General features: G+C 42.2%; 1 protein-coding gene across 2 annotated transcripts; it reads right to left on the reverse strand.

Annotated features, from left to right (window-relative positions):
* Positions 1-3,713: 3,713 nt before the first annotated feature.
* On the reverse strand, positions 3,714-22,173 carry znf831 (zinc finger protein 831). Of its 2 annotated transcripts, XM_085272871.1 has the most exons (5): positions 22,158-22,173; positions 21,693-21,852; positions 15,815-20,093; positions 13,582-13,853; positions 3,714-6,824 (listed from the first exon to the last, which is right to left on the reverse strand). In XM_085272871.1, the coding sequence occupies exons 3-5, from the start codon at positions 20,043-20,045 to the stop codon at positions 5,976-5,978; spliced, it is 5,352 nt and encodes a 1,783-aa protein (XP_085128997.1). In that variant the 5' UTR covers positions 20,046-20,093; positions 21,693-21,852; positions 22,158-22,173; the 3' UTR covers positions 3,714-5,975. The 2 variants fall into 2 exon arrangements, with proteins under 2 accessions (XP_085128997.1, XP_085128996.1); XM_085272870.1 differs by lacking the exons at positions 21,693-21,852; positions 22,158-22,173 and having other exon boundaries at positions 15,815-20,117.
* Positions 22,174-22,402: the final 229 nt, after the last annotated feature.

Here is a 22,402-nt window from a genome sequence, read left to right on the forward strand (position 1 = left end):
TAAAGTATTGTTGAACCGTGCTTTCTCAGTCTGCGCCTGAGTCCGTTCCACCACCGTGACACCATCTGGGTTTATTTTTTTATCAGCACAACAATGTAAACACAGTGTCAGCACAACTATGCCAAGTTCAAAGATGAGTTACAGATCAGTGTGGTGGTGACAATGAGTTCTTAGTCCACACCCTTGGAGTGTGACCCAAATACTTTTATGGAAGATAGCTTCAAGTAAAAATGATGTTATCACAATGTTCATTTACATTTTTAACAAATTAAAATTAAAACACAAGTACCTGCAGGTGGTGAGACTAACATGTTATTTTAACTGTATAAAAGCGCACAAAAAGGACAATTACACAGTTATCTACGGTGTTGTTTTGTTTACAAGTTCATTTTTAAGCATTACAGCTGTCATCAGTTTGCAGTTATTATGAAACCCATAAATCAATACAAAATTTAATGTTAATATCAGTAATCAACCTACGCAGATGATGATTTAGTTTAATTAGACTCAACCCTTCTGTTGTTCTGTTTTTTATTTACAGACCTGCTGACAGAAGCTGTCATAACCGTAATCTGTGCCAAACATCACATGATTAGCGTCCAAGTCTGGAAACATCTGTGTGTCAGTATAAGGTCACACTCACAGCGCCACGTAGTGACTTGGCGATACACATTTGATGTACATGACATTTCATTTGACATATAAGTACTGTGTCTTCTTTGACGCAGCCTAGAGGAAGTAATAAGGAACTATTATACTATATATACTATACAGGGAGTGCAGAATTATTAGGCAAGTTGTATTTTTGAGGAATAGTTTTATTATTGAACAACAACAATGTTCTCAATGAACCCAAAAACCTCATTAATATCAAAGCTGAATGTTTTTGGAAGTAGTTTTTAGTTTGTTTTTAGTTGTAGCTATTTTAGGGGGAAATCTGTGTGTGCAGGTGACTATTACTGTGCATAATTATTAGGCAACTTAACAAAAAACAAATATATACCCATTTCAATGATTTATTTTTTCCAGTGAAACCAATATAACATCTCCACATTCACAAATAAACATTTCTGACATTCAAAAACAAAACAAAAACAAATCAGCGACCAATATAGCCACCTTTCTTTGCAAGGACACTCAAAAGCCTGCCATCCATGGATTCTGTCAGTGTTTTGATCTGTTCACCATCAACATTGCGTGCAGCAGCAACCACAGCCTCCCAGACACTGTTCAGAGAGGTGTACTGTTTTCCCTCCTTGTAAATCTCACATTTGATGATGGACCACAGGTTCTCAATGGGGTTCAGATCAGGTGAACAAGGAGGCCATGTCATTAGTTTTTCTTCTTTTATACCCTTTCTTGCCAGCCACGCTGTGGAGTACTTGGACGCGTGTGATGGAGCATTGTCCTGCATGAAAATCATGTTTTTCTTGAAGGATGCAGACTTCTTCCTGTACCACTGCTTGAAGAAGGTGTCTTCCAGAAACTGGCAGTAGGACTGGGAGTTGAGCTTGACTCCATCCTCGACCCGAAAAGGCCCCACAAGCTCATCTTTGATGATACCAGCCCAAACCAGTACTCCACCTCCACCATGCTGGCGTCTGAGTGGGACTGGAGCTCTCTGCCCTTTACCAATCCAGCCACGGGCCCATCCATCTGGCCCATCAAGACTCACTCTCATTTCATCAGTCCATAAAACCTTAGAAAAACCAGTCTTGAGATATTTCTTGGCCCAGTCTTGACGTTTCAGCTTGTGTGTCTTGTTCAGTGGTGGTCGTCTTTCAGCCTTTCTTACCTTGGCCATGTCTCTGAGTATTGCACACCTTGTGCTTTTGGGCACTCCAGTGATGTTGCAGCTCTGAAATATGGCCAAACTGGTGGCAAGTGGCATCTTGGCAGCTGCACGCTTGACTTTTCTCAGTTCATGGGCAGTTATTTTGCGCCTTGGTTTTTCCACACGCTTCTTGCGACCCTGTTGACTATTTTGAATGAAACGCTTGATTGTTCGATGATCACGCTTCAGAAGCTTTGCAATTTTGAGACTGCTGCATCCCTCTGCAAGATATCTCACTATTTTTGACTTTTCTGAGCCTGTCAAGTCCTTCTTTTGACCCATTTTGCCAAAGGAAAGGACGTTGCCTAATAATTATGCACACCTGATATAGGGTGTTGATGTCATTAGACCACACCCCTTCTCATTACAGAGATGCACATCACCTAATATGCTTAATTGGTAGTAGGCTTTCGAGCCTATTCAGCTTGGAGTAAGACAACATGCATGAAGAGGATGATGTGGACAAAATACTCATTTGCCTAATAATTCTGCACTCCCTGTATATGTCCAACAGTCTGATTAGTCCCTCAGCTGCAGCATGCAGCACATCTCAACGGATTGAAAGGTGCAAGGCCCCTATAATTACTGCTCGTATTTTTAATTGCTATTATTATTATTGCTGCAGTATGAAATGTCACATTTCAAAAGCAGCAATGTTAATGCATGATTAGCACACCTTCCAGATGTGTAGCCAGTCTATTATTTTAGTTAAAGACACTCTGATGAACAAGCTAAACAATTTTTTAAAATTATTAATTGAAATGTATCATATTTATTTATTGTTTATTTGTACAGTTTAACTGTCAACAGCCATCTTAACAGTTAGCTAAATTGTTTTTCAATCTTCCACTGCAGAAGTTCCCATTTCTTATTGTACTCAAAGAAATTCAAAGTAGAGATCTGAGAATGCCCTTCTGGTTAAGGTGTTGAATGATGTCGTAGATAAGCAGGAACGTCCATGGTAGACTTCAGGACTCAACTGACAAGCAGCAGCTCTAACAAATGATTTATGGTGAGATTGTGATGGTGTGTGACAACTCACATTAGTGAGGAGCTGAAAACGACTGATTGTGGTTCAGTGTAATATTCACTGTGTCTTTGTTGACTGTAACTAAACAATAACTAAAAATTAAGAAATAATTCACGAGGTTAACTTTCTCACCTCATGCACCCTGAGATCATACTGCTTTAAGCAAGCTTCAGCTTCTGTTAATGTTTTGTTAGAATATGTTTCATGCTCGTTGCCCTGCTTCTTACACAGGTTTACTTGTGCAGCTCCATCGGTAAAGTGTCCTATGTGCTATCTGTGCCGTTACTGGATCAGCATTAGTGTTGAAATGGCTGGTGCCGATTGTGCATTAAAAAAGAAGCCTGACCAATCTTTCATAATGAACAAAATAGCTGCATGACTGAGGGACGGGGAAGATGCAAAAAGCACAACACAGCATCTTTAAATCAGTTCGTCTTTGGATGGTGGATCAGTTTTGAATCACAGTTTTTGTTTAATTTGCTACCATGCTGTTTCACATTTTCTGACTGCGATAGTTGCCAAGAACCGAAGTGTTTACAGCTGTCTGCAACACTTGAATTATAGGACAATCATGATTTATTGGGAAAAAATAAAAGTGAGTGACATTACATTATTACCTCTGGAACTAGAAGTTTCCAAGAAAGAAGACTGCTGATATGCTGGATGCATAAACTAGCAACTGTTAACATGAATTAACAAGCTAATACATGAAGATTTAATTTGATAATAATGTGCTAACACGTGTGTCTGAGTGTGACAGTTATATGCTCGATATAATTACAAAGAAAAAAATGACTGGCCTGATGCAGCTCAGGCTAGAGAGAGCACGCAGTGAAAACAGGAGAAGTATTTGGGGTAAAGTTTCATTTACTTTTTTCAAATAATTGAAATCATCAAACAATATGCAAATAATTGGAGATGAAACAAGAATATAAAATTAGAAAATGAAAACACATTGAGAAATCTGCTTGAAACACGAACAAGGATAGCTTTCCTTTGTGTCAAACCAAACAGGAAACACAACTGAACACAATGTTCCCTCCGTCAGGTGCAAAAGGGGGTTTTTATTATTAACGGGCTGACGAGTGACAAGCGAGTCAGCGTGCAGCCGAGTGCAGATTTATCTACAAAAATGTTACACACATGCACACTTCCTGTCCCAGGTGCCTTATTGTAGATGCTGATTCATTACAAAACCCAGACTAGGAAAAGGGTCACGGCCCTGCAGCCAGTGTCTGTTTTACCTGGGTGAGCTGATTGACAGCAGAGATCAACTTAATAGATACTTGGCAGCATGTGTACATGATTCACACAAGCAGGTGTTGTCTGGGAAAGTTACAAAGTGCAATTTATCAGAGAGAGTCATTGTGGGGAGGTAGACACTAATTATGGCAAAGTTTGTTTGTGTGTCTGTGTATATGTGCATGTGTGAGAGAGCAGAATGGAAGTCGCACAACATTTCTCAGAGGCAGAAGAAAACTCAGTGGCTGGGTTAAGCAAACTGAGTGATAGTTGAGAACTTTCAACTATCGAGTGGCATTAGCAATGACAGCGCTAGGTTCGACTGTACTGGTACAGTGTACCCCCGAGAGGCAGACAAAATGGTTTTGGTCATTTTAATTAGCTTTGGTGTTTTGGTGTACTTAAGCCTGGGTTTGAAGTCTTGCAACTTAATAAATGATTAATGTTGTTTGCAAAAGCATGTTTAGTTATTAATGTATCCACCTACAGCAACTTCTTGTATCAGAAAATGTCTTGTTATTGCTACTAATTTGTCTTTCTGTAAAAAACATCACGTGCACAACAATGATGTAACAATTGTCATAATTGTCACACAATGGTGCAGTGGTTAACAATGTTGCCTCACAACAAGAAGGTCCTGGATTAAATCCACTGGCCAGCTGGTGCCTTTCTATGTGGAGTTTGCTTTCATGGTTACTCTGGCTTCCTCTGACAGGCCAAAGACGTGCATCTTAGGTTAACTGGTAATTCTGAATTGGCTGTAGGTGTGGATGTGAATGCTGGTCTCTGTGTGTTATTCCTGTGATAGCCTGATGACCTTTCCACGGATTACCCTACCTCTTGGCCTATCACAACTCACACAGACTCCAGTTTCCCACCATCAGGAACCAGATAAGTGGTTAAGAAAATGCAAGGTTGTGTATTGGCAGTTCCAAATACTATGGAAATATTTTTGCACTTTAAACAGGTCAGACTTTCACTGAGCTTGAAAAAATGTTCCAGCAGCTATGACAGAGCTCAGGAGCTCAAACTGAGGGCAGATGCTACAAAAGAGCTGATTTAACTGTAAAAAGTGTTTCTAATAGCTCACCTGTCTGAGGTGAGGAAAATAATTGTCATACGAGTGAACATGAGTGCAATGGACACTTTGGGGATTCCTATGTGGAGGGTTTGAAGCTGAGGCAACAAAACACATTAAGGACCAATTCATGCAAGTCTAATGAATAACCTCTTATAGTATGACCTGCACCTCAGGTTTGTTTGAGTGCTGGAAAAGCCAGAAGCTCAGAGTTCACTCTCTGTGCAAAAAGAAAGCCTTACTGTGAAGAAGAGAGTTTGAAGCTTCGTCTTGTTTGTTGCGTTTGAACACTCCCCTACTTTTATATCAACTGTAAGATTTCCAAGCAAGCCTGGAGGCCTGTTAATGGCATTGCAGGCTTGCAAGCATGTCGCTACATGTGTTCTGCTGTTGGCAGAGTGGGAAAGAGGAGGAAGAACTCCAGTTATTCTAGACTGTCAGTGTTTTCACATGAATCAACGATGACTATCTCAGTTGTTACTCTGTATTAATAAAGTGACAACAAAGCTAAACACAAATCTGTGCTATTGCGCCATATGTTAGATACTGTGATTGAACTTCCTGTTCAGTCAAATTAAGAGAGTGGTACAAAATTACAGGACTGTAGCATTACTTTACCTTGATGTATGGCCCCATATTGAAATATCGTGACTTTTAATTAAACAAAGCTCTGCCACTGAGTTAACCCAGTCACTGACATTACTTCTGCCTCCTGAGCAACTTAACCTCTGAACAAATATCTACAGCAAATAAAATTAAAATAATAGACTCTATGTATGCTTTACTGTCTGTTAAAGTTCAATGATAAGCTTTCCTTCATCGTCACTGCTGCTCGTGTCTTCTGTATACTCCTGGCAGCTCTGCACAGGCCTCACTCCACTGTTCAGACACTCAGCAGACTGGTAGCCATGAAGTGGGCCAGCCAAGTAAAAAGAATGATATTTGCTGGTAATGTCAGCTCTTCCAGAGTCACTGGCTGTAGTGTCATGCTTCTCGTCAGCGTATAGAAATGGCTTGCATGGAGACCCAGTATCGTGATACATCTTTGATGGTTGGATGTCTCCTCTAGCTCCAGTAACAACTCTACAGGCTTGAGAAACTTGATCGGCATGTGTGGAGGGTAATGTCCCAACATTAGAGTTTTGGTGACCTGTTAAGTTGAACTTCTTACAGCTGCTTATTGTTGTGCTGCTGTTACCTGCAGTGCTATTTCCTTGTTGAATGGTCAGACTGACGCTGGTTTGCTTTTGGTCTGGGACTGAGAAAGTTTGTTGAATAGTGGGCTCAGTTCTTGAAAAAATATGTTGTGTTTGTGATAACTGAGCTCCTGCACTGATATGTCGACTTGAATTGAATTCAGGTAAGACCTGTGTTGGTTGGTTATGAGTGACACCGCTTTGCCAGTTGTGTTGCGAGTGATACGAGTGGTTAATTTCCAGAGGGAGTTTTGGAGAAGTGAAAAGGGTCGTCTGAATGCTGCACGCAGGTATGTTGAGATTACTCGATGTATTCAACGCTTGCTGACAGCTCAGTTGGGGGTATTCAGACATTCCTGAGTGCATCTGGGAAACATGCTGAAGTTGTTCCTCGGGTGGCCAAGGGTTTTTAAAAGAATCATTCTTGACCTTTTGATCTTCTTCCTTTTAATGAGAGAAAAATATGAGGAGTGTTATTACCACTATACCATCAAAACAATGGAATCATTTTATAGCCACTGAACCCTCTCATTATCTTTCTGGATTACCCAAATACCGCATAGACCTCATGCATACTCACCCCTCAAAGACAGCAGTTTGAGTCATCAGTCAGACTACAAAAGCACAATATAAGTGCTGGTTCAATTCCAAGAGTTCTTTTGTTCAGCACAGCCTACCCAAATGTATTTATTCATTTTAACCACTTCAGTCAACTGACCACAACTTATAACACATTCAGAAATTTAAAAACATGTCTATATACACATGATTTTTTTTTAATTATTTAATAAAATACAGGAATATAACTTCAATTAATTTTGATTCTGTAGCTCATAACATTTATTCAAACTTCAAAATTTATTCAAACTTGGACAGAGAAGCATGTACATAAACAACTACCATGGTCATGCACACACACAACTGTTGTAAAATGATCTTACAGGAAAATCCAGTTGTCGACATGGGCTAGTCTAGTATCCTGCCAGTGTATTAAGTATTTACAGCAATTTTTAATTTCAATTTTTATGACCCAGCAGTGTTTGGATATTGATCTTCTCTGGATATACCACCCCCATTACCATTATCACTCAAACCACTGAGCTTGTAGTGGTACTGCCGCAGTAATCCCAGGAACACTTGGGTATAAAAATAAAGAATGCATATAGAGAACGCTCCACCCAACTGAGGTGCAGTAGGGTGTTGTGAGTGAGAGGTCCTGGATGAATAAGTACAACATGATGGCCATAACTGGACAAACAAAGGCCAAGATGGCAATGCCAAGAACCAGTTAACATCACAAAGGCAGACATACAATGAAGAGGTGGACAGCGCTAGGATCTGACACGATCCATTCTGGCTGAACACGCTAACAGCACTCTATGATTACCTGGCAGCACAAATAAATGGGCTGATAACAGCAAGTACTCATCCAGACTGGCTAACATGGGCCAGAACAATTCTGATCACATAGGATCAACACAAGACACCATCAAACTACGGACAGATTAACTTCCTCTGCACAACATGGAAGCTCCTCTCAGGCATCATAACAACCAACCGGAGTGCGCACATGGGTGAGTGCATAAGCATAGCTCAGAAGGGCATTGGAAATAACACCAGAGAGTCAAAGCACCAACTACCGGTGGATAGAGCTGCACACCAGAACTTTAAGACCAGCAGACCAACCTGAGCACCACATGGACTGACTAGAAGAAAGTCTTTAACTCAATGCTCCGAACATGGATACTGGACGTGGCTAATAGTGCACTGAAAACATTCATTGGGAACTCAGTGGGATTGTGGAACACTAGAGAGGCCAGCTCCAAGACAGTCGCACAAGTCATCACCAAGTGCAGAATATACCCACGCGATGGAGAGTCTGTACTGCTGTTCAGGATATGGATCGACCCCCTGAACCAGTTCCTCACTACCAGTGGATACAGATATAGATTCAGGAGTGGACCGACCATCAGCCACATCCTGTCCCTGCTGGATATCAAGCTGTATGCCAGGCACAAGCAACACATCAACTGACTGATCCACCTCACCAAGATTTACAGCAAGGACATAGACATGTCATTGTGATTGGATAAGTGTGGCCAAATGGTTGCAAAAAGAGGAAAGATCTAGACTGAATGTCAGAAGGTAGAATAGCCAAGATACAGGAAAGCTACAAGTACCTGGGTATTCCACAGACCAATAAGAATCATGGCGAACGTGTCTGTGAAGGTTCTCAGTCATCCAGGTCATCATAGTCTAAGGAGCTTGGAAAGAGAAGTGCCTGGACTTCTTCAAGTTTCCTTGAAGACGTTTCACGTCTCATCCGAGAAGCTTCTTCAGTTCTAAGAGCAATTGGTGGAGAGTCCCAGATTTACACCAGCCGCCTTAGCACCCACTCACATCCTGGGCTATTTGACCTCAGTAAGTCACATGTTGGGCTAGGTTTCACAATGGGTTCACTTGGGGACACTCCCATAGGGAAGAAGCTTTTCGGATTCAAGGTGAAATGTCTTGAAGGAAGCTTAAAGAATTCCAGATGCTTTTCTTTCCAAGCTCCTTAGACCATGGCAAACATGCAAAAAGGGCAGCCACAGCCAAATTCCTCCAGAAGGCAAGGGAGATGCTGAGAAGCCATCAATACATACACCCTCCTGGTCATCAGATATCTAGCTGGAATAATAAGCTAGCCAAAAGACGACACTGATAATTCATAAATCCCCAACACCCTTTGCACCACATGCTGGACATGCAGCTGTAACACTTTCTGGAACATCTGTATCAACATTACTGCACTCAACATTCACTGATACCAACACACTTTGATTTGTAATTGTATTGCCTGGAGCCAACTTAATACAAATGAGGAGTGAACAACCTAATTGCTAAAGAATACCGTGCATTGCTTTTTACATAGACAAGGAATGTGAAGTGAGATGACTGTCGTTGTGATTCGACCCTGTACAAATACATTTGAACTGAAACTTAATTGAATGAAAATGGTGGATCTTGTTGACATTTTGCATAAAGGTTGATGTGACCCACTTCTAAATACTATTGAATTTGATAGAGACCTGCTGTGACAAAGACTCTTCTTTATAATAAGACTTGAAGTTCGAAATCCAGAAGAAGTATTACTGCCATAAAAATCTCTTGTAATTGCTGTCAGCTGCCTAATTCTAGTATTAACATACTGCGGAATTGAATTTATTGCTGTTGCTTCAAGTGCAAATGCCCCATAAATTCTCACAAAATATTTGCCCCTGTGTGTGGCTTGGTAGTATACACTTTTTTGTTCAGTATATTTATAAATCTTTTTTTTCTTGCACCACTCTCTTCTGTGTTGTGACACATCTTGGGAGGTTTTATATTTATGGTGCTGCAAATATTTCATAAGAATGAAAGAACACAAATTCTGGCTTGGCTGTTGTGCTTTGTTTGGTAAATGTGTTAAAAAATGAAAAACAATCATGTGATGTAACAACCCAGTGTGCCTCAAACCTGCTTTTATATGATCCCCAAATAAGGACGGCGTTATTGCACCAGGGATTTGTGGCAAACTTTAGTAGATAAAGAATAAATTAAAATGGTAAAAAGTATTGCAAAAGACTGCTGGATTGAAAAGGATTGTGCACAGTGTGAGTGTTTTTAGTGTGTAGATTTGGGTGGTGACTTTGTTTTGAGAGGGTTTATATTCAAACAGCAGAGGAAGAATCACCTACCTCACGCTCTTTGGTAAAATAAGAATACAGCAATAATAAGTAAATAAATAAGTATCCAAGTAAAGTAACGGGATTACTCCCCCAAAAAGTAATCCCGTTACTTTACTGATTACTTATTTTCAAGAGTAATTAATTACTTAGTTACTTAGTTACTTTTTAAAAACACGATTTACAACCTGAAGAGGTGATAAAGCGATAGATCTTTCAGCCCAATTCTACTTTTTCTGCATAATCCATCATACAAAATGTGATCAGATGGAAAAATCTCTTTTTTTAAACTTGTTTTATCAGTTTTAATCTTTTAACTTTATGCATCAAGCAAAATTTTAATTATATGCAACATTCACTGACTGGAAGAAATTAGTTTAACATTTAAACCTATTTTCTGCACATTCCAGCACATAAAATAAAATATTTTTTGTGTTTACACTCAGTCTTTCAAACAGATGCAAGTAAAACACAGCAGAACATAAATAAAGTCAAAGACTCAGCGGTCCTGTTGCTCTATTTTCACCTGTAAAGCAGGACTGCGGTAGGCGGAGGTTTACCCTGGTGCAGGTGTGCCGCGGTCAGTGGAAGAATCCGCGAGTTTCTCTGTGAGTTTCCCATCACGTCATTGCGCACTCGGTGCTTGCTCGGAAGTTTAGGGGTTTTTTTCGCTGTAAAAAGAAGTTTTCTTCCCACGCACGATGGACGCTAATGTTTTTGTCACTTTTTATGGAATCAAACTCAAAGTAAGGTCAGTACTTCCACGCTTTAAACGCTGCACGCTCATACTCTCTCCTGCACTCGATATATGATCCACTGTTGATCTGCACACAGCTGTTGTCACTAACGGCGCACTCGCTTACGTCACTGTCATGAGACATTCTTGCAAAAAAAAATCACGGTTTTAGTAACGCAGTAACGCAGCGTTCCTACGGGAAAGTAACGGTAATCTAATTACCTTTTTTGCAATAGTAATCCCTTACTTTACTCGTTACCTGAAAAAAGTAATCAGATTACAATAACGCGTTACAAGTAACGCATTACTGCCCATCTCTGTATATAACAATGGTGAACTGTCGTATTAAACATTAAATAATGAGGTCACACAAATAGGAGCACTGTTAGTGAAGTTACTCGAAAAAAGTAATTAGTTACTAAATACTGGTTACTTCTCCAAAAAGTAATTCCGTTACTTTACGGATTACTTATTTTCAAAAGCAAGTAATTACTTAGTTACTTTTTTAAAACTTGATACACAAACTGAATAAGTAATAAAGCAGCAGATCTTTCAGCCCAATTCAATTTTTTCTGCATAATCCATCATATAAAACTGAATCAAATGAAAAAGTCTGCTTTTAAAACTTGTTTTATTAGTTTTAATCTTTTAACTTCATGCACATTGCATCAACAAAAAATTTAATTATATGCAAGAAGAAATTCTTTAACATTTAAACCTATTTCCTGCAGATTCCAGCTTATAAAATAAAATAAAGTTCTGTGTTCACACTCTTTCAAATAGATGCAAGTAAAACACAGCAAAAAATAAATAAAAGATTCAGCAGCACTGAGTCCTGTCGCTCTTAAATCTATTTTCACCTGTTTAGCAAGAGTGGGGCGGGTGGAGGTTTGCCCGGTGCCACAGCGTTCATGTCAGTGGGAGGATCCGGGGGTTTCTCAGTGAATGTCACATTCCCGTGGCAGCGTGCTCGCTCAGACTTGAAGTTTAAGTTTTCACTGTAGAAAGAAGTTTTCTTCCCACGCAGAGTGAACAGCAGACACTAATGTTTTTGGCACTTTTTACAGACTCAAACTTAAAGTAATGTGAGTACTTCCAAGCTTTAAACGCTGCATGGTCGTACTCTCTCCTGCACACCATATTATCCATCGTTGATCTGCACACGTCTGTTGCTGCCACGGACGTCGCACGCTCGTACGTCATTGTCATGAGACACTCTTGCCAAAAAAATCACGGTTTAGTAACGTAGTGTGCTTATGGGAAAGTAACAGTAATCTAATTACTTTTTTTTGCAATAGTAACCCCTTACTTTACTTGTTACTTGAAAAACATTACAGTAACGCGTTACTGCACATGTGTGTATGTAAATCTTATAAACTAAAAACATCCCATTTCTATTATGTCAGTGACAACATTCCTTACATGGTCTTCTTCATCATTTATCCTCACAAAGAAAAGCAGTGATACAACAACAAATTTTAAAACAGCCCATCTTGAAATATTAGAGAAGCCAGCTCCATGAGCCTTTAACCACTGCCCCTGTCTGAGGAAGTAACAAGGCTACTGCAGAAGTGCAGCCTCAGCAGCTGATGGATTTAGAACCAGCTCTACAGTGGCTGAGGAGGCAATAGAACAGGTATGATAAACTGATTATATCATTATCAGTGCTATGATTTATCAATATTGTACCTACCCTATAAGAGTTTTGCATAGACTAATGTAATGAGACTAATAATCCAAGTCATGGTGTTTTCATTATTCTGTCTAAAGGGACTAAAACCAGTGTAGCTAAAGCCAGAGAGATGAGCTCCTGGGGATACGTTTAGTTAACCTCTTACCTCAACGGTTCTAGCATTAGGCTTTTGTTTTAGCCACGTGTTAAACAGGACATGTTTGAAGAATAAGACTCTGTATTTAAATAAAGTCTGATGATTTGTTTTGGAATTTCTGCAATTCCAGATTTTTCAGCCGGGTGTTCCAAACAGACTGAGGGTCTCTAAAACTAAATCCTAATCCTGACTCTACATTTGAAATGAGAGATGTTAAAAGCTTAATAACCTTGCAGCAAAGTGCAAATTAGAGAGAATACAGTGGGGTCAACTCCAGGACTGTTAAATTCTGATTTGATCCTTGTCATCTTATTTTCCTAACTCATTGTGCATGCTGGTGACGGCTGGAGAGAAAGGTTAGTGATAGTTGTGCTGTTTACCATCTCTAACTGTAACTTCCTGTTTCCTCTCTCTGTCTTGTGTTACGTGGTTTTATACTTTTATGTTTTTCATTTTTCTATTTTCCAGCTTGGCTTTTTTACTAAGAGCTTGAATTAATTAACTAATCCAATAAAACTGACTCAACTTTAGAAGTCTAAACATTCAAATTCTCCTGAGTTTGAGTTTGATAGTTTTTATTTCCTTTGCAGATACAAGTCTTTTATATGTAAACTCTTAAACATTCAGTTCCCAAAATGCAGGTCATCAGGTACGTTTTTTAGAAGCAAGAGTACGGTACATTTCAATAACCTCTCATGCATTTATTAGCGTGAGAGGTTATTATTTATTATTTATTAGCGTTTCATTTTCGGAAAACTGTAAATTTTATATAAAACTTGGATGTTGGGGGTTAAGCGGCTCTGAGGCTTTGCTTTTGTTGTGTTGTAATTGTTCTTGTAAATCAGCATGTGTGTTGTAAACACTAAGACCACATGAAAAAAAGAACTGTATAGTAAACACGGATCCTGATTAGATGCACTCTCTCTCACCTCTGCCTTTGATAAAACTGTGGATCTGCAGTCTGACTCGGCCCACAGTCCTGGAGCTTTGTCTGCTTTGATTCCTCTGTTCTCCTCCTCCTCTCCCGTCACCCCACTGTCACCTCGCTCTCCCAGGCATTGGTGGTTTTTCTCTTCAGCCCCTTGGCTCTGCTTCTGCTTCCAGTCTGTGCTGTCTGGCTGCCCGGGAGTCCTTACATGTTCCTGCATCTGCAGCTCCTTCTGGGCTGCACACCTCGCCAGGGAGGCTCCCTCCATAAGCCCTCCAGGAAGAAAAACAAATGAAAAAGCAGTTGTTTTCTTTAGGAACTGAATCCACAGTTTTACTGCTTATCAGTCATTCTGCATTTTTTTCAAGCAGTAGTCAGCCACACATGAACACTGAAGCGGATTGCGTTCACTGTAATTCTTCATATTATTCATGCTGGTTGTTGAAAGAAGCTTTTACTCTGATCTTCCTTCTGGTAGGTATTTAAGTTTATCTGGAGCACACATGAGGCTTCAGATGGGTCGGTTAGACAAAGTATGTATCTACAGTGGTGAGGCAGTAAACAACAGTGGGATTTTATACTAAAGAGGCAAGAATTTTGGAGGATAACAACATGAGTCTGCTACAGCCTGAGTTACATCAGGATAAACTTTGAATGGGATACTGCTTGGAACGATTTGTTCCCTTTTACTTATACTACACAAGAAATGCACAACAAAACATTCTCAAACATTCTTCTTCGACACGTCAGAAGGAACCTAATTTGCAGATACTGTTCTGGCTGCATGCGAATCAGCCACATTAACAGATTTTTTATTAAAAAACAACTTTTATATAAAACCAGGTGAACATAAAGAGGTCCCTGTTCAACATGAAGGGGGAGAGGAAGGGTTACAGGAAGTGAAAGCTGGTTCATAAGGGCACCTGAGATTTTACGATGTGAGAAGAAGCATAAATGTGGAAACCAAAGCTCTTTATTCCAGCTAAGTAAAAGCAATAAAACAAGAATTCACTGGGCGATAAAAAGATATTTTTCCAGTGGGCGTGCCCATTCTTGTGCCACACACAGATAAATGTGCACATCTGTTATATGCATTTGAGGATATGACTACAATTGAAATGAAAATGTTTTTAACCTGGCAAGCTCTGTGGTCCACAGCTACCTTTTTTATCAGTGCCACTAGCCTGGTAGAGATGATAACAAACTACAAGAAAATCCTATTAGCGGTAAACAGATGCAGACAGCTACCATGTGTCTGAACCTCTGTGTCAGCGATACAGGACAGGTACAAACCCCTTTACCCAGGAGGCAGTAGCTGGAGGTCAATGAGTGGCAGGCATTTTGTTTATCCTCTGCTCTCTGGGGTGACCTTTAACCCTGTAGCTGTCTGAAATCCCTCAGTCCTTTCATTTAAAAAGCGTGAAAGTATGTGATCAATGCTGCGATGGTGATCAAATGACACTTTCAAACACTGTGGGACACACACGAGTTCTGCATGAAAGCCTGAGAACAGCCCACACGTCACAGCGGAAAAGGACAAAGATGATCAAAAACTGAAGCCATATCGAGTTCTGCTACAGAAACATTTCCAGATGAAACTCCACTGGATTGTTTTCCCTACAATTCAAATCCCTGCTCGCCTAAACATTTGATTCCCAGTAAGTTGTAGGTTTGGGTAATTGTGCGAGCACAGACCAGAGCTCCATATTGCAAATCTGTGAATCTTTAGTGCCACCTAGTGTTGAAAGAGAAAAAATGCAAAAACTGCAATAAAGCATGCGTATGTTCTAGTATTTGTATTTCACCGTATCAGTTCACCTTGTTTTAAAACAATTTGTCAGTTTAAGACTATGTATGACGATACATAACAGAAGGAAGTGGAATATTTTAACAGAATCTTAATTAAATATGACTGTCAAATAAAAGATACTAGTTATACTGTATCCTAATGCCAGATGTTTATCATTTGCTGAGTGTATGTCTGTCAGCTAACCTATATTTTGAATTTAATATTGACTGACATGTCAGTGTCAGCACATTACTTTAAGTTGACTTTAAAGAGATAGGGACAGGTGCAGTTTGGGGACAGCAGGCACTCCTTTCTCATTCCATGTTGTATTTAAATCCACTGTACTGCAGTACGGAGCCAAAAATGATGTCATATTCTTAAACTGCACTGTAGGAAGCAATAATAACATATATGTTACGTAATACATTTAAATAGTGAATTGTACCTGCTGTCTGGCTCTGAATACTTGCACACACAGATGTGTTGTCTTTGCATCTGTCCACCTGGATGTTCGAGGACGCTGAAGCAAAGTGAGTCGGTCTTTTTTCTGAGTGGCGTGAGCTGATTACATCCTGTGATCCATGAGGGGTGATTTCCAATAAAGTTTTGGAATCACCTACAGATCCGACTCTGTCACATCCCATGTTTGTATCTTTGGATGGATTCAAAGTCTCAGATATTGTGGGCTCCACTTGATTACTGCAGTAGATGGATGCTTGTGGGTTTGGCTGTCCCACAGCTTTGCTTTTATTGACAGAAAGTGAAGAGACCGACCCAGAATGTTTATCAGAGCATGCAGGAGAGGGAGAATGGCTGCAGTGCTCTCCACTTTCTAACCTGCTTCCTTTGTACTCGGAGGCCTTGCCCTTAGTTTTCATTATGCTGACATTACATGAGTCGCCCTGATTATTAAGCTTATGTTGGCCTTTTTTGCACAGCAGTTCACTTTTCAAGTTATTGTGATTTTCTGTGCTGGAACAGGGAGAGCTCCTGCTGAGCTTGTGTTGGCCAGATAGAGCTTGCAAGACGGTTGCCCCTTGGCTGACCCTCCGGTCCAGCAAAACCTGCTCCTCAGCACAGCGGTTCAGAGAGAGAGTCTGTTCCTCCACTGAAGTTTGTCGTCTTCCTGACTTTACACCTCCAAGCAGAGCAGAAGTTGACATTACATCACCCGCAGTGCTCTGAGTCTCTGTGACCATGTTTACATGACTGTTTTTGTGTGGGTGTAGTGGCGGAGGGAGAGATTCAGCTGATGCTGCAGCCTGAGTGGAAGTGCTTTGCTGAGCCAGGTGGGAACTTGGCTCTGCTTTCCCAAATTGCAAAGGCACAGAAGTCATTATTCTCTCAGTGGTAAGTGCAGGGAAAGACTCATTTTTGTCCATTTGTTGTCTGGGTTGTGCACTCTCTTTTGCCTCACTGTTGCTTTCAGCAGCAAAAGAGCCCAGAGTTTTGCTTTGGACACCTTCTAAGGTCCCACCTTCAGCGTCCTGTCTCTGGGAGACACTGGTACCCGATAGACGCTCTATCTGGGGTTCGATGAGGGCTAACTGCTCATCAGATATGATCTGGAGGCAGATCTGGAGGTCTGCTGTGTGCACATGGAACACGTTCTGAGCAGCTGGCTGTACCTGGTCAAACGGTACAATGTGACAAGGCACCACGGGGGTGTTTGTGCTAACGTGTGGTACGCTAACAGGATTCAGCAGGTTTGATTGTGCTGAGAGTTGTATGTGAGAGAGTGGAGGGTTAGACTGATCATATGACGCAGCTTTAACGGCAGTGGCAGATGTCTGACTGCTCGCTGTGGTTACGGTAAGTGTAGAAACAGCAGGTGCAACAGGTCTGGGTTGCTGTGCAGACGTCGTACATTTCGAAGGCTGGATCAAAGTGCTGCATAATCCTGCCTGATAATCTTGCAGGCAGCTTGTGGTTATTGTGGTTGCTGCAAATTGTTTGTGCACTACAGCTACGCTGCCTGGCAAATTCTGACTGAGTCGTGATGTTGCAGCATGACAAACTGTTGAGACAAGCTGGTCCTGCGCGGAGCTGAAAGCATTCGTCTTCTTAAGATCACAAGTTAGCCCCAGCTGTGAAGCTGTGGGGTCTTTGCAGTTCTTTACACTCGTTGTGACCGAGGTCACGCTGCGCTCGATGTGAGGAGATGACAGAACTGAGGTGAAAGTGTGGGCTTCAGTTCCTGGTGGTTTATCCACAACTTGTGGTGAAAAAGTTAAATCAGGTTCAGCAACATTGGGTAACTTGAGTTGGTACTTGGGCAGGAAGCTGTTCTTTGCAGCAGGGGGACTAGAAGCAGTTGCTGAGGTGCTAACAGAGGTTGTGTTTGCATTGATTATGCCCGACTTGAATAGAGGCCCTTTGAGCGGAGTATGTTGTGGATTGTTTTTAAGATTGATGTAAGAGAGGTTCGCTTCCTGCTGAGTGACAGAGGGTGTGGGATGAGCAAGCATTGTGTTTGGGTCAGTCTCCATCTGCAGAGGGCAAATTATTTTGTCATCAGTTCTCAGCTTTTTCCTGTCTGAAGGAATATGGGCTCCGCACAGCTGCGATGTGGAAACACTATGTTTTTTGTCTTCGTTCATCAGTCTCCCAGTCTTCAGGTCTTCTGGTCTGTTCACACAGTCTGTTTTGTGACTAACCAGTGAGCCGATAGAAGGTAATGGCAGTACTGACAAAGACAGATTCCTCCTGAGTGGAGCTTTGAGAGCGAGGCATGATGAATTAAGCGAGTTAGTTTGTAGATTAAAATCCACAGCAGGGACAAAGGAGAGATTGGCAGGAGGGCCAACTGTGGTACCGTTGCTTGTCGAACCTGTTGTCGTTACTGCCAGCGGTGCCCTTTTCTGCAGACCCTGAACAGGCTCATGCTCAGGGTTTGCTGAACATTTCCTGCCTTTGATAACACTGTTATCGCTACTTTTCTCAGCATTGTATAGCTTTTTAAATGTTCCACCCCCGTACATGTACCACTTGTTGTAGGCGAACTTCTGCGCTTTCTTCCTCCGGAACTTTCTGTTGCTCGGTTCTCCACAAATGTCACCGCCATCCCCGTCACAACTGAGGCTGCTGCTCCACGCCTCCTCCACAGATGAATTCCTGATGAGACCGTCTGTTGCGTGGTTGCAGTCTACGGCTGTCTGCCGGACCAGTGGGCGGTGGGTGGATGATTGCTGGTTCGCAGGCTTGATCGTGAAACCTGTTGGGTTGATCTGGCCAGAGCTTCCCCTTCGGACTAGCGTTACATAATCCCTCTGATTGGAGGAGGTTGGGCTGCTTCTCTCGGGCTGCAGGAGGGTGACACTGAAGGGGAGGGAATTGCTGCGAGTCAAGGGGGCATGGTCCATGGTGGAGGAGCGCTGAGTGGGCACAGAGCTGTAAATCCCTGGCTTCTTGTTTCTTTGTGACAAAACATTCTGAGTCTGACCTAATTTCATGTCAAAGTGAAACGAATCCTTGTACGTGTATGGCATGGGAAGGTCGATGCTTCCCTGCTTTGATAAAACGGTCTTGCGTGGCCTCACGTTCTCCAGCTGTTTGTCCTCCACAACAGCTGTATTGTCTGATATCAGCTTAGATATGCGCTCCTCTAGGGCCTTCTGCTCCTGCTCCCTGGCAGAGTCTTTGGACTCCTGTCTGCCGTGATCTGATTCTGTAGGTGTGCGCCTGGTGGCGGGTTCTTCAAGATGCTCTTTGGTGGATTCTGCGACTGAATCCATACTGTGATCGAGCAAAACACTGCCAGGGCTTGGATAGTGGTCACTAGTCTCGCTGAAGCCAGAGTCTGTGCTCTCGTGACTCTGCGATTTCCCTCTTGACACTGAGCTTTCCCACTGTTTGGAAAACAGCGTGGCCTCTTGTCTCTGAAGGGGAAGGTGTCTACTAACACTCGGTGGAAGCTTTTCACTTTCCTTTATTACCGTTTCGCTTCCATTTGGTTTTGAGTTTTGAACTGTGAGGCTCAGCTCGTTGTCTTCCTGCACACAGCGCTGTGTCTTCACAGAGCAGACCTTTGGAGTACTGGCTGGACCGGTGCTTTCAGCAGCAGATAGTGAGGAGTCCTTCTCTGTGCTGCCTGGCTCTTCGACGCATTCCTCCAGAGACAAACTGGAAGTGCAAGTCTCTCTTGAGCCAGACATGCTGTCTAAGCTGCTCTGCTCTGACTCCAGTGAAAGGCGTGCATGTGCCTGGGTACGTCTGTGTTTGTAGAGGTTGCTCTGAGTCTTAAATGAAACTCCACAAGTGGTGCAGGGGTAGGGCCGCTCCCCCGTGTGGCAGCGCAGATGCTTCTCCAGCACGCTGGGCTTCATGCAGTCCCGTCCGCAGTGAGGACACACGTGCTTTCCTGCAGACTTGGGTTTGGCTGCGGGAGCAGCAGCTGCCAGGCTCAATCCCGGCTGAGACTGCAACCCACCAGCAATATGGAGCGTGAGGATGGGAAATGTCTCCTTGGTGTAGAGCGGCGGCATGCCCAGATGGAGTGTGGCTGCTTCTGGAGCAGCTGCAGGCGGCTGAGGGTAAGGCTGCGCGGGCAGCGCAGGTACTGTGTGGATGTAAACAGTCGTCAGGGGAGCCTGGACATCCATCCTTTTCTCTGCCTGCGCTGTGACGGAGCTGATGTGCACTGGAGCACTCGCCAATCCTGGCTTGCCAGTCTCCATGGTAACACTGCTGCTGTCGTGATGTACCAGTGGCAGGTCTCTAATTACCTGTAAGATAAGAACAGTTTGCATTAGACCTCAGTTTGCGTTAGATTAAAAGGGGGCAGGAATTTTGCTACAGCTCACTTAAAGAGGAAAATGTGATTACTCTTGGAGTATGTTTTGTTCTTTAACTGGTGACCAGCCCCAAGAAATGAGCACAGTACTGATGACAGATATGCAATATTCTCCAGGACAGATGGCTAATAAAGCAATTAATCCAGTCTGGATTTTGCCTGATAAAAATCCAGGGAGATGTGTTTTGCAATATAAAAGAAAAATGAAAACACACTTGGTTCTGAGTAATATCATTGTGATAATGAGCAATAATATCCACAGTGGGAGCAAAGGCATTTCAAGCTCTCCTTTTTCATTTCAGTGGCAGGTTAAGATGTGCACTGCGTGTGGAAATGTTAGTCGAAACCGTGGAGAGAAATGTGCACATACGCGCATGTAGTGTCACAGTGGTGTGTGTGTGTGTGTGTGTCTGTGTGTTGGGGCGGGCTTTTATCTCGCCAAATCAAGTATGTCTGCTGGCATTAGCTGTTACCTCTGTCACCAGTCTGCATCAATTATAAAGCAAACCTTTGATGTTCAGAGTATCATGTGGCAGTGTTCGGTCCTGACTGACTGTCATATTGGTGCAATAATCAGATCAAATCAAATCAAAGGGGAGCTGTGCATTAGAGTGAGAAAATTTCATTTCCTGTTGCTGTGATGGTGATTTTGCATAATTCACCCACAGAAGTACAGTTGGCACTCGACACGTTCTTTTGTTGGTTGTACAGCATGAGCACGCCCACGTCAGAGACTTTTTCTGGTGCTGTGAACTGAGGAAAGTTGGTCTCTGCTCACATTCGGCTGAGTGAGCGAAGAGCCCCTTGTGAGTGTGTCTTACTTCATTATTCATGGAGCTCGACCCTCCTGCTGTAATGTGCTTTCACTTCCTTACCGTTATGTAAATATGTCATATGGTGCACATGCTGCAACTTCATGTAGGAAGAGAAATGAAGGGAGCTTTCATCCTATAAGCACGCTTAGTCTAAGTGAGAGATAAAGGTTAGGGTTTAGTGAGCATCCACCTTTCTCATATCTGGAACACCAAGTGGAAAAGCTTGCAACAGCCGACTTAAAACTTGAAGAGTAACAACTTGTAATTTTTGGATATTTCCGTATTTATTATGATGTGTCAAAAAAAAATTAAATTCCAGCCCTAACCCTGGATGGGTTGTTACTGACCAAATGGTTGTTAAGAGGTTAAAGATGTGTGAGTTAGTTTTAAGAAGAAGTTGCGCTGTGCTGAAACACCAGCCTGTGCTTGCACTAAGAACAAAACATCACAAAAATCTCTCGACATGGGGACATAAAGAAGACGTATTAAATGTTTCTGTGGAAAGTGAAAATGTCATTTCCAGTTATGGATGTGACTTTATAAAATGAAAGTTTGAAAAGAGGAAATATCTGACAGTGCTGCCAGCCATCACAGTGTTTAGGTAAGAACAGCACTGCCAGAAACCAGAACTTAGTGTGTTTAACTAGGTCAAAACTCAGGCGCAACAATTGAGAGAAGAAAAAACAGCAGAAGACAATAAAGCAGAAGTCACTTACCGTCTCGCTTTGCACTCCAGTCACTGATAGTTATCCAGTCTAAACAGCCGTTCACAGTGAACCGGCCCATCCTCTGTGTACCTGCTCCTTTCGTGTTGCTCTGCCATCTAGCACCTCTCCAATCTGATCTTCTCTCACGGCTCTTTGACATGAACTGTTTCTTGTCACGAGGAAGCGGAAGAAATGCAAATGAGAGAGAAGATGCACTCTGAAAGTGGTGAGGCAGAGAGGAGGGGAGTGAGGGAAGGAGAAGGGCTGGCTGGGTGTGTGTGTGACTGTCAAACAAAGACTTCCGGAGGACAAGTTGAAAACATAGATTATACAGAAAGAGATCAGCGGGAGTGAATGAGCGGTGAGGCCCTAAGCACAGATGGAAGGATACGAGGCTAACACAGTTGGACAGAAAAAAAAAAGTGAAAGCAACGGGCTAGGACAGAGGAAGTGCAGTGACAAAGGCAAGCTTACCTTCAGCGGCTGACTTTACCGTCAACAGTTTGAGGCAGTACCTGACTCCTGGTTCACTTATATGATCGCTGCCCCCCACCTACTTCCTCCCACACATCGTATTTCATACACCCACATACACAAGGGTGCAGCAAAGCTAATGTTGATGTGGCTGCTTGGCTGCACATGTGCTGCTCTCACTCTCTCAAGCATAGAACAAATGGATGAGTTGTGAGAGGTTGGAGTGAATTTCCCTCCTCCAACAA

Source organism: Mchenga conophoros, linkage group LG5 (genome assembly GCF_057382185.1).
Source record: "Mchenga conophoros isolate Kocher_MC1m ecotype Shallow Benthic linkage group LG5, M_conophoros_male_GT1.1, whole genome shotgun sequence".
Classification (NCBI taxonomy): Eukaryota; Metazoa; Chordata; class Actinopteri; order Cichliformes; family Cichlidae; genus Mchenga; species Mchenga conophoros.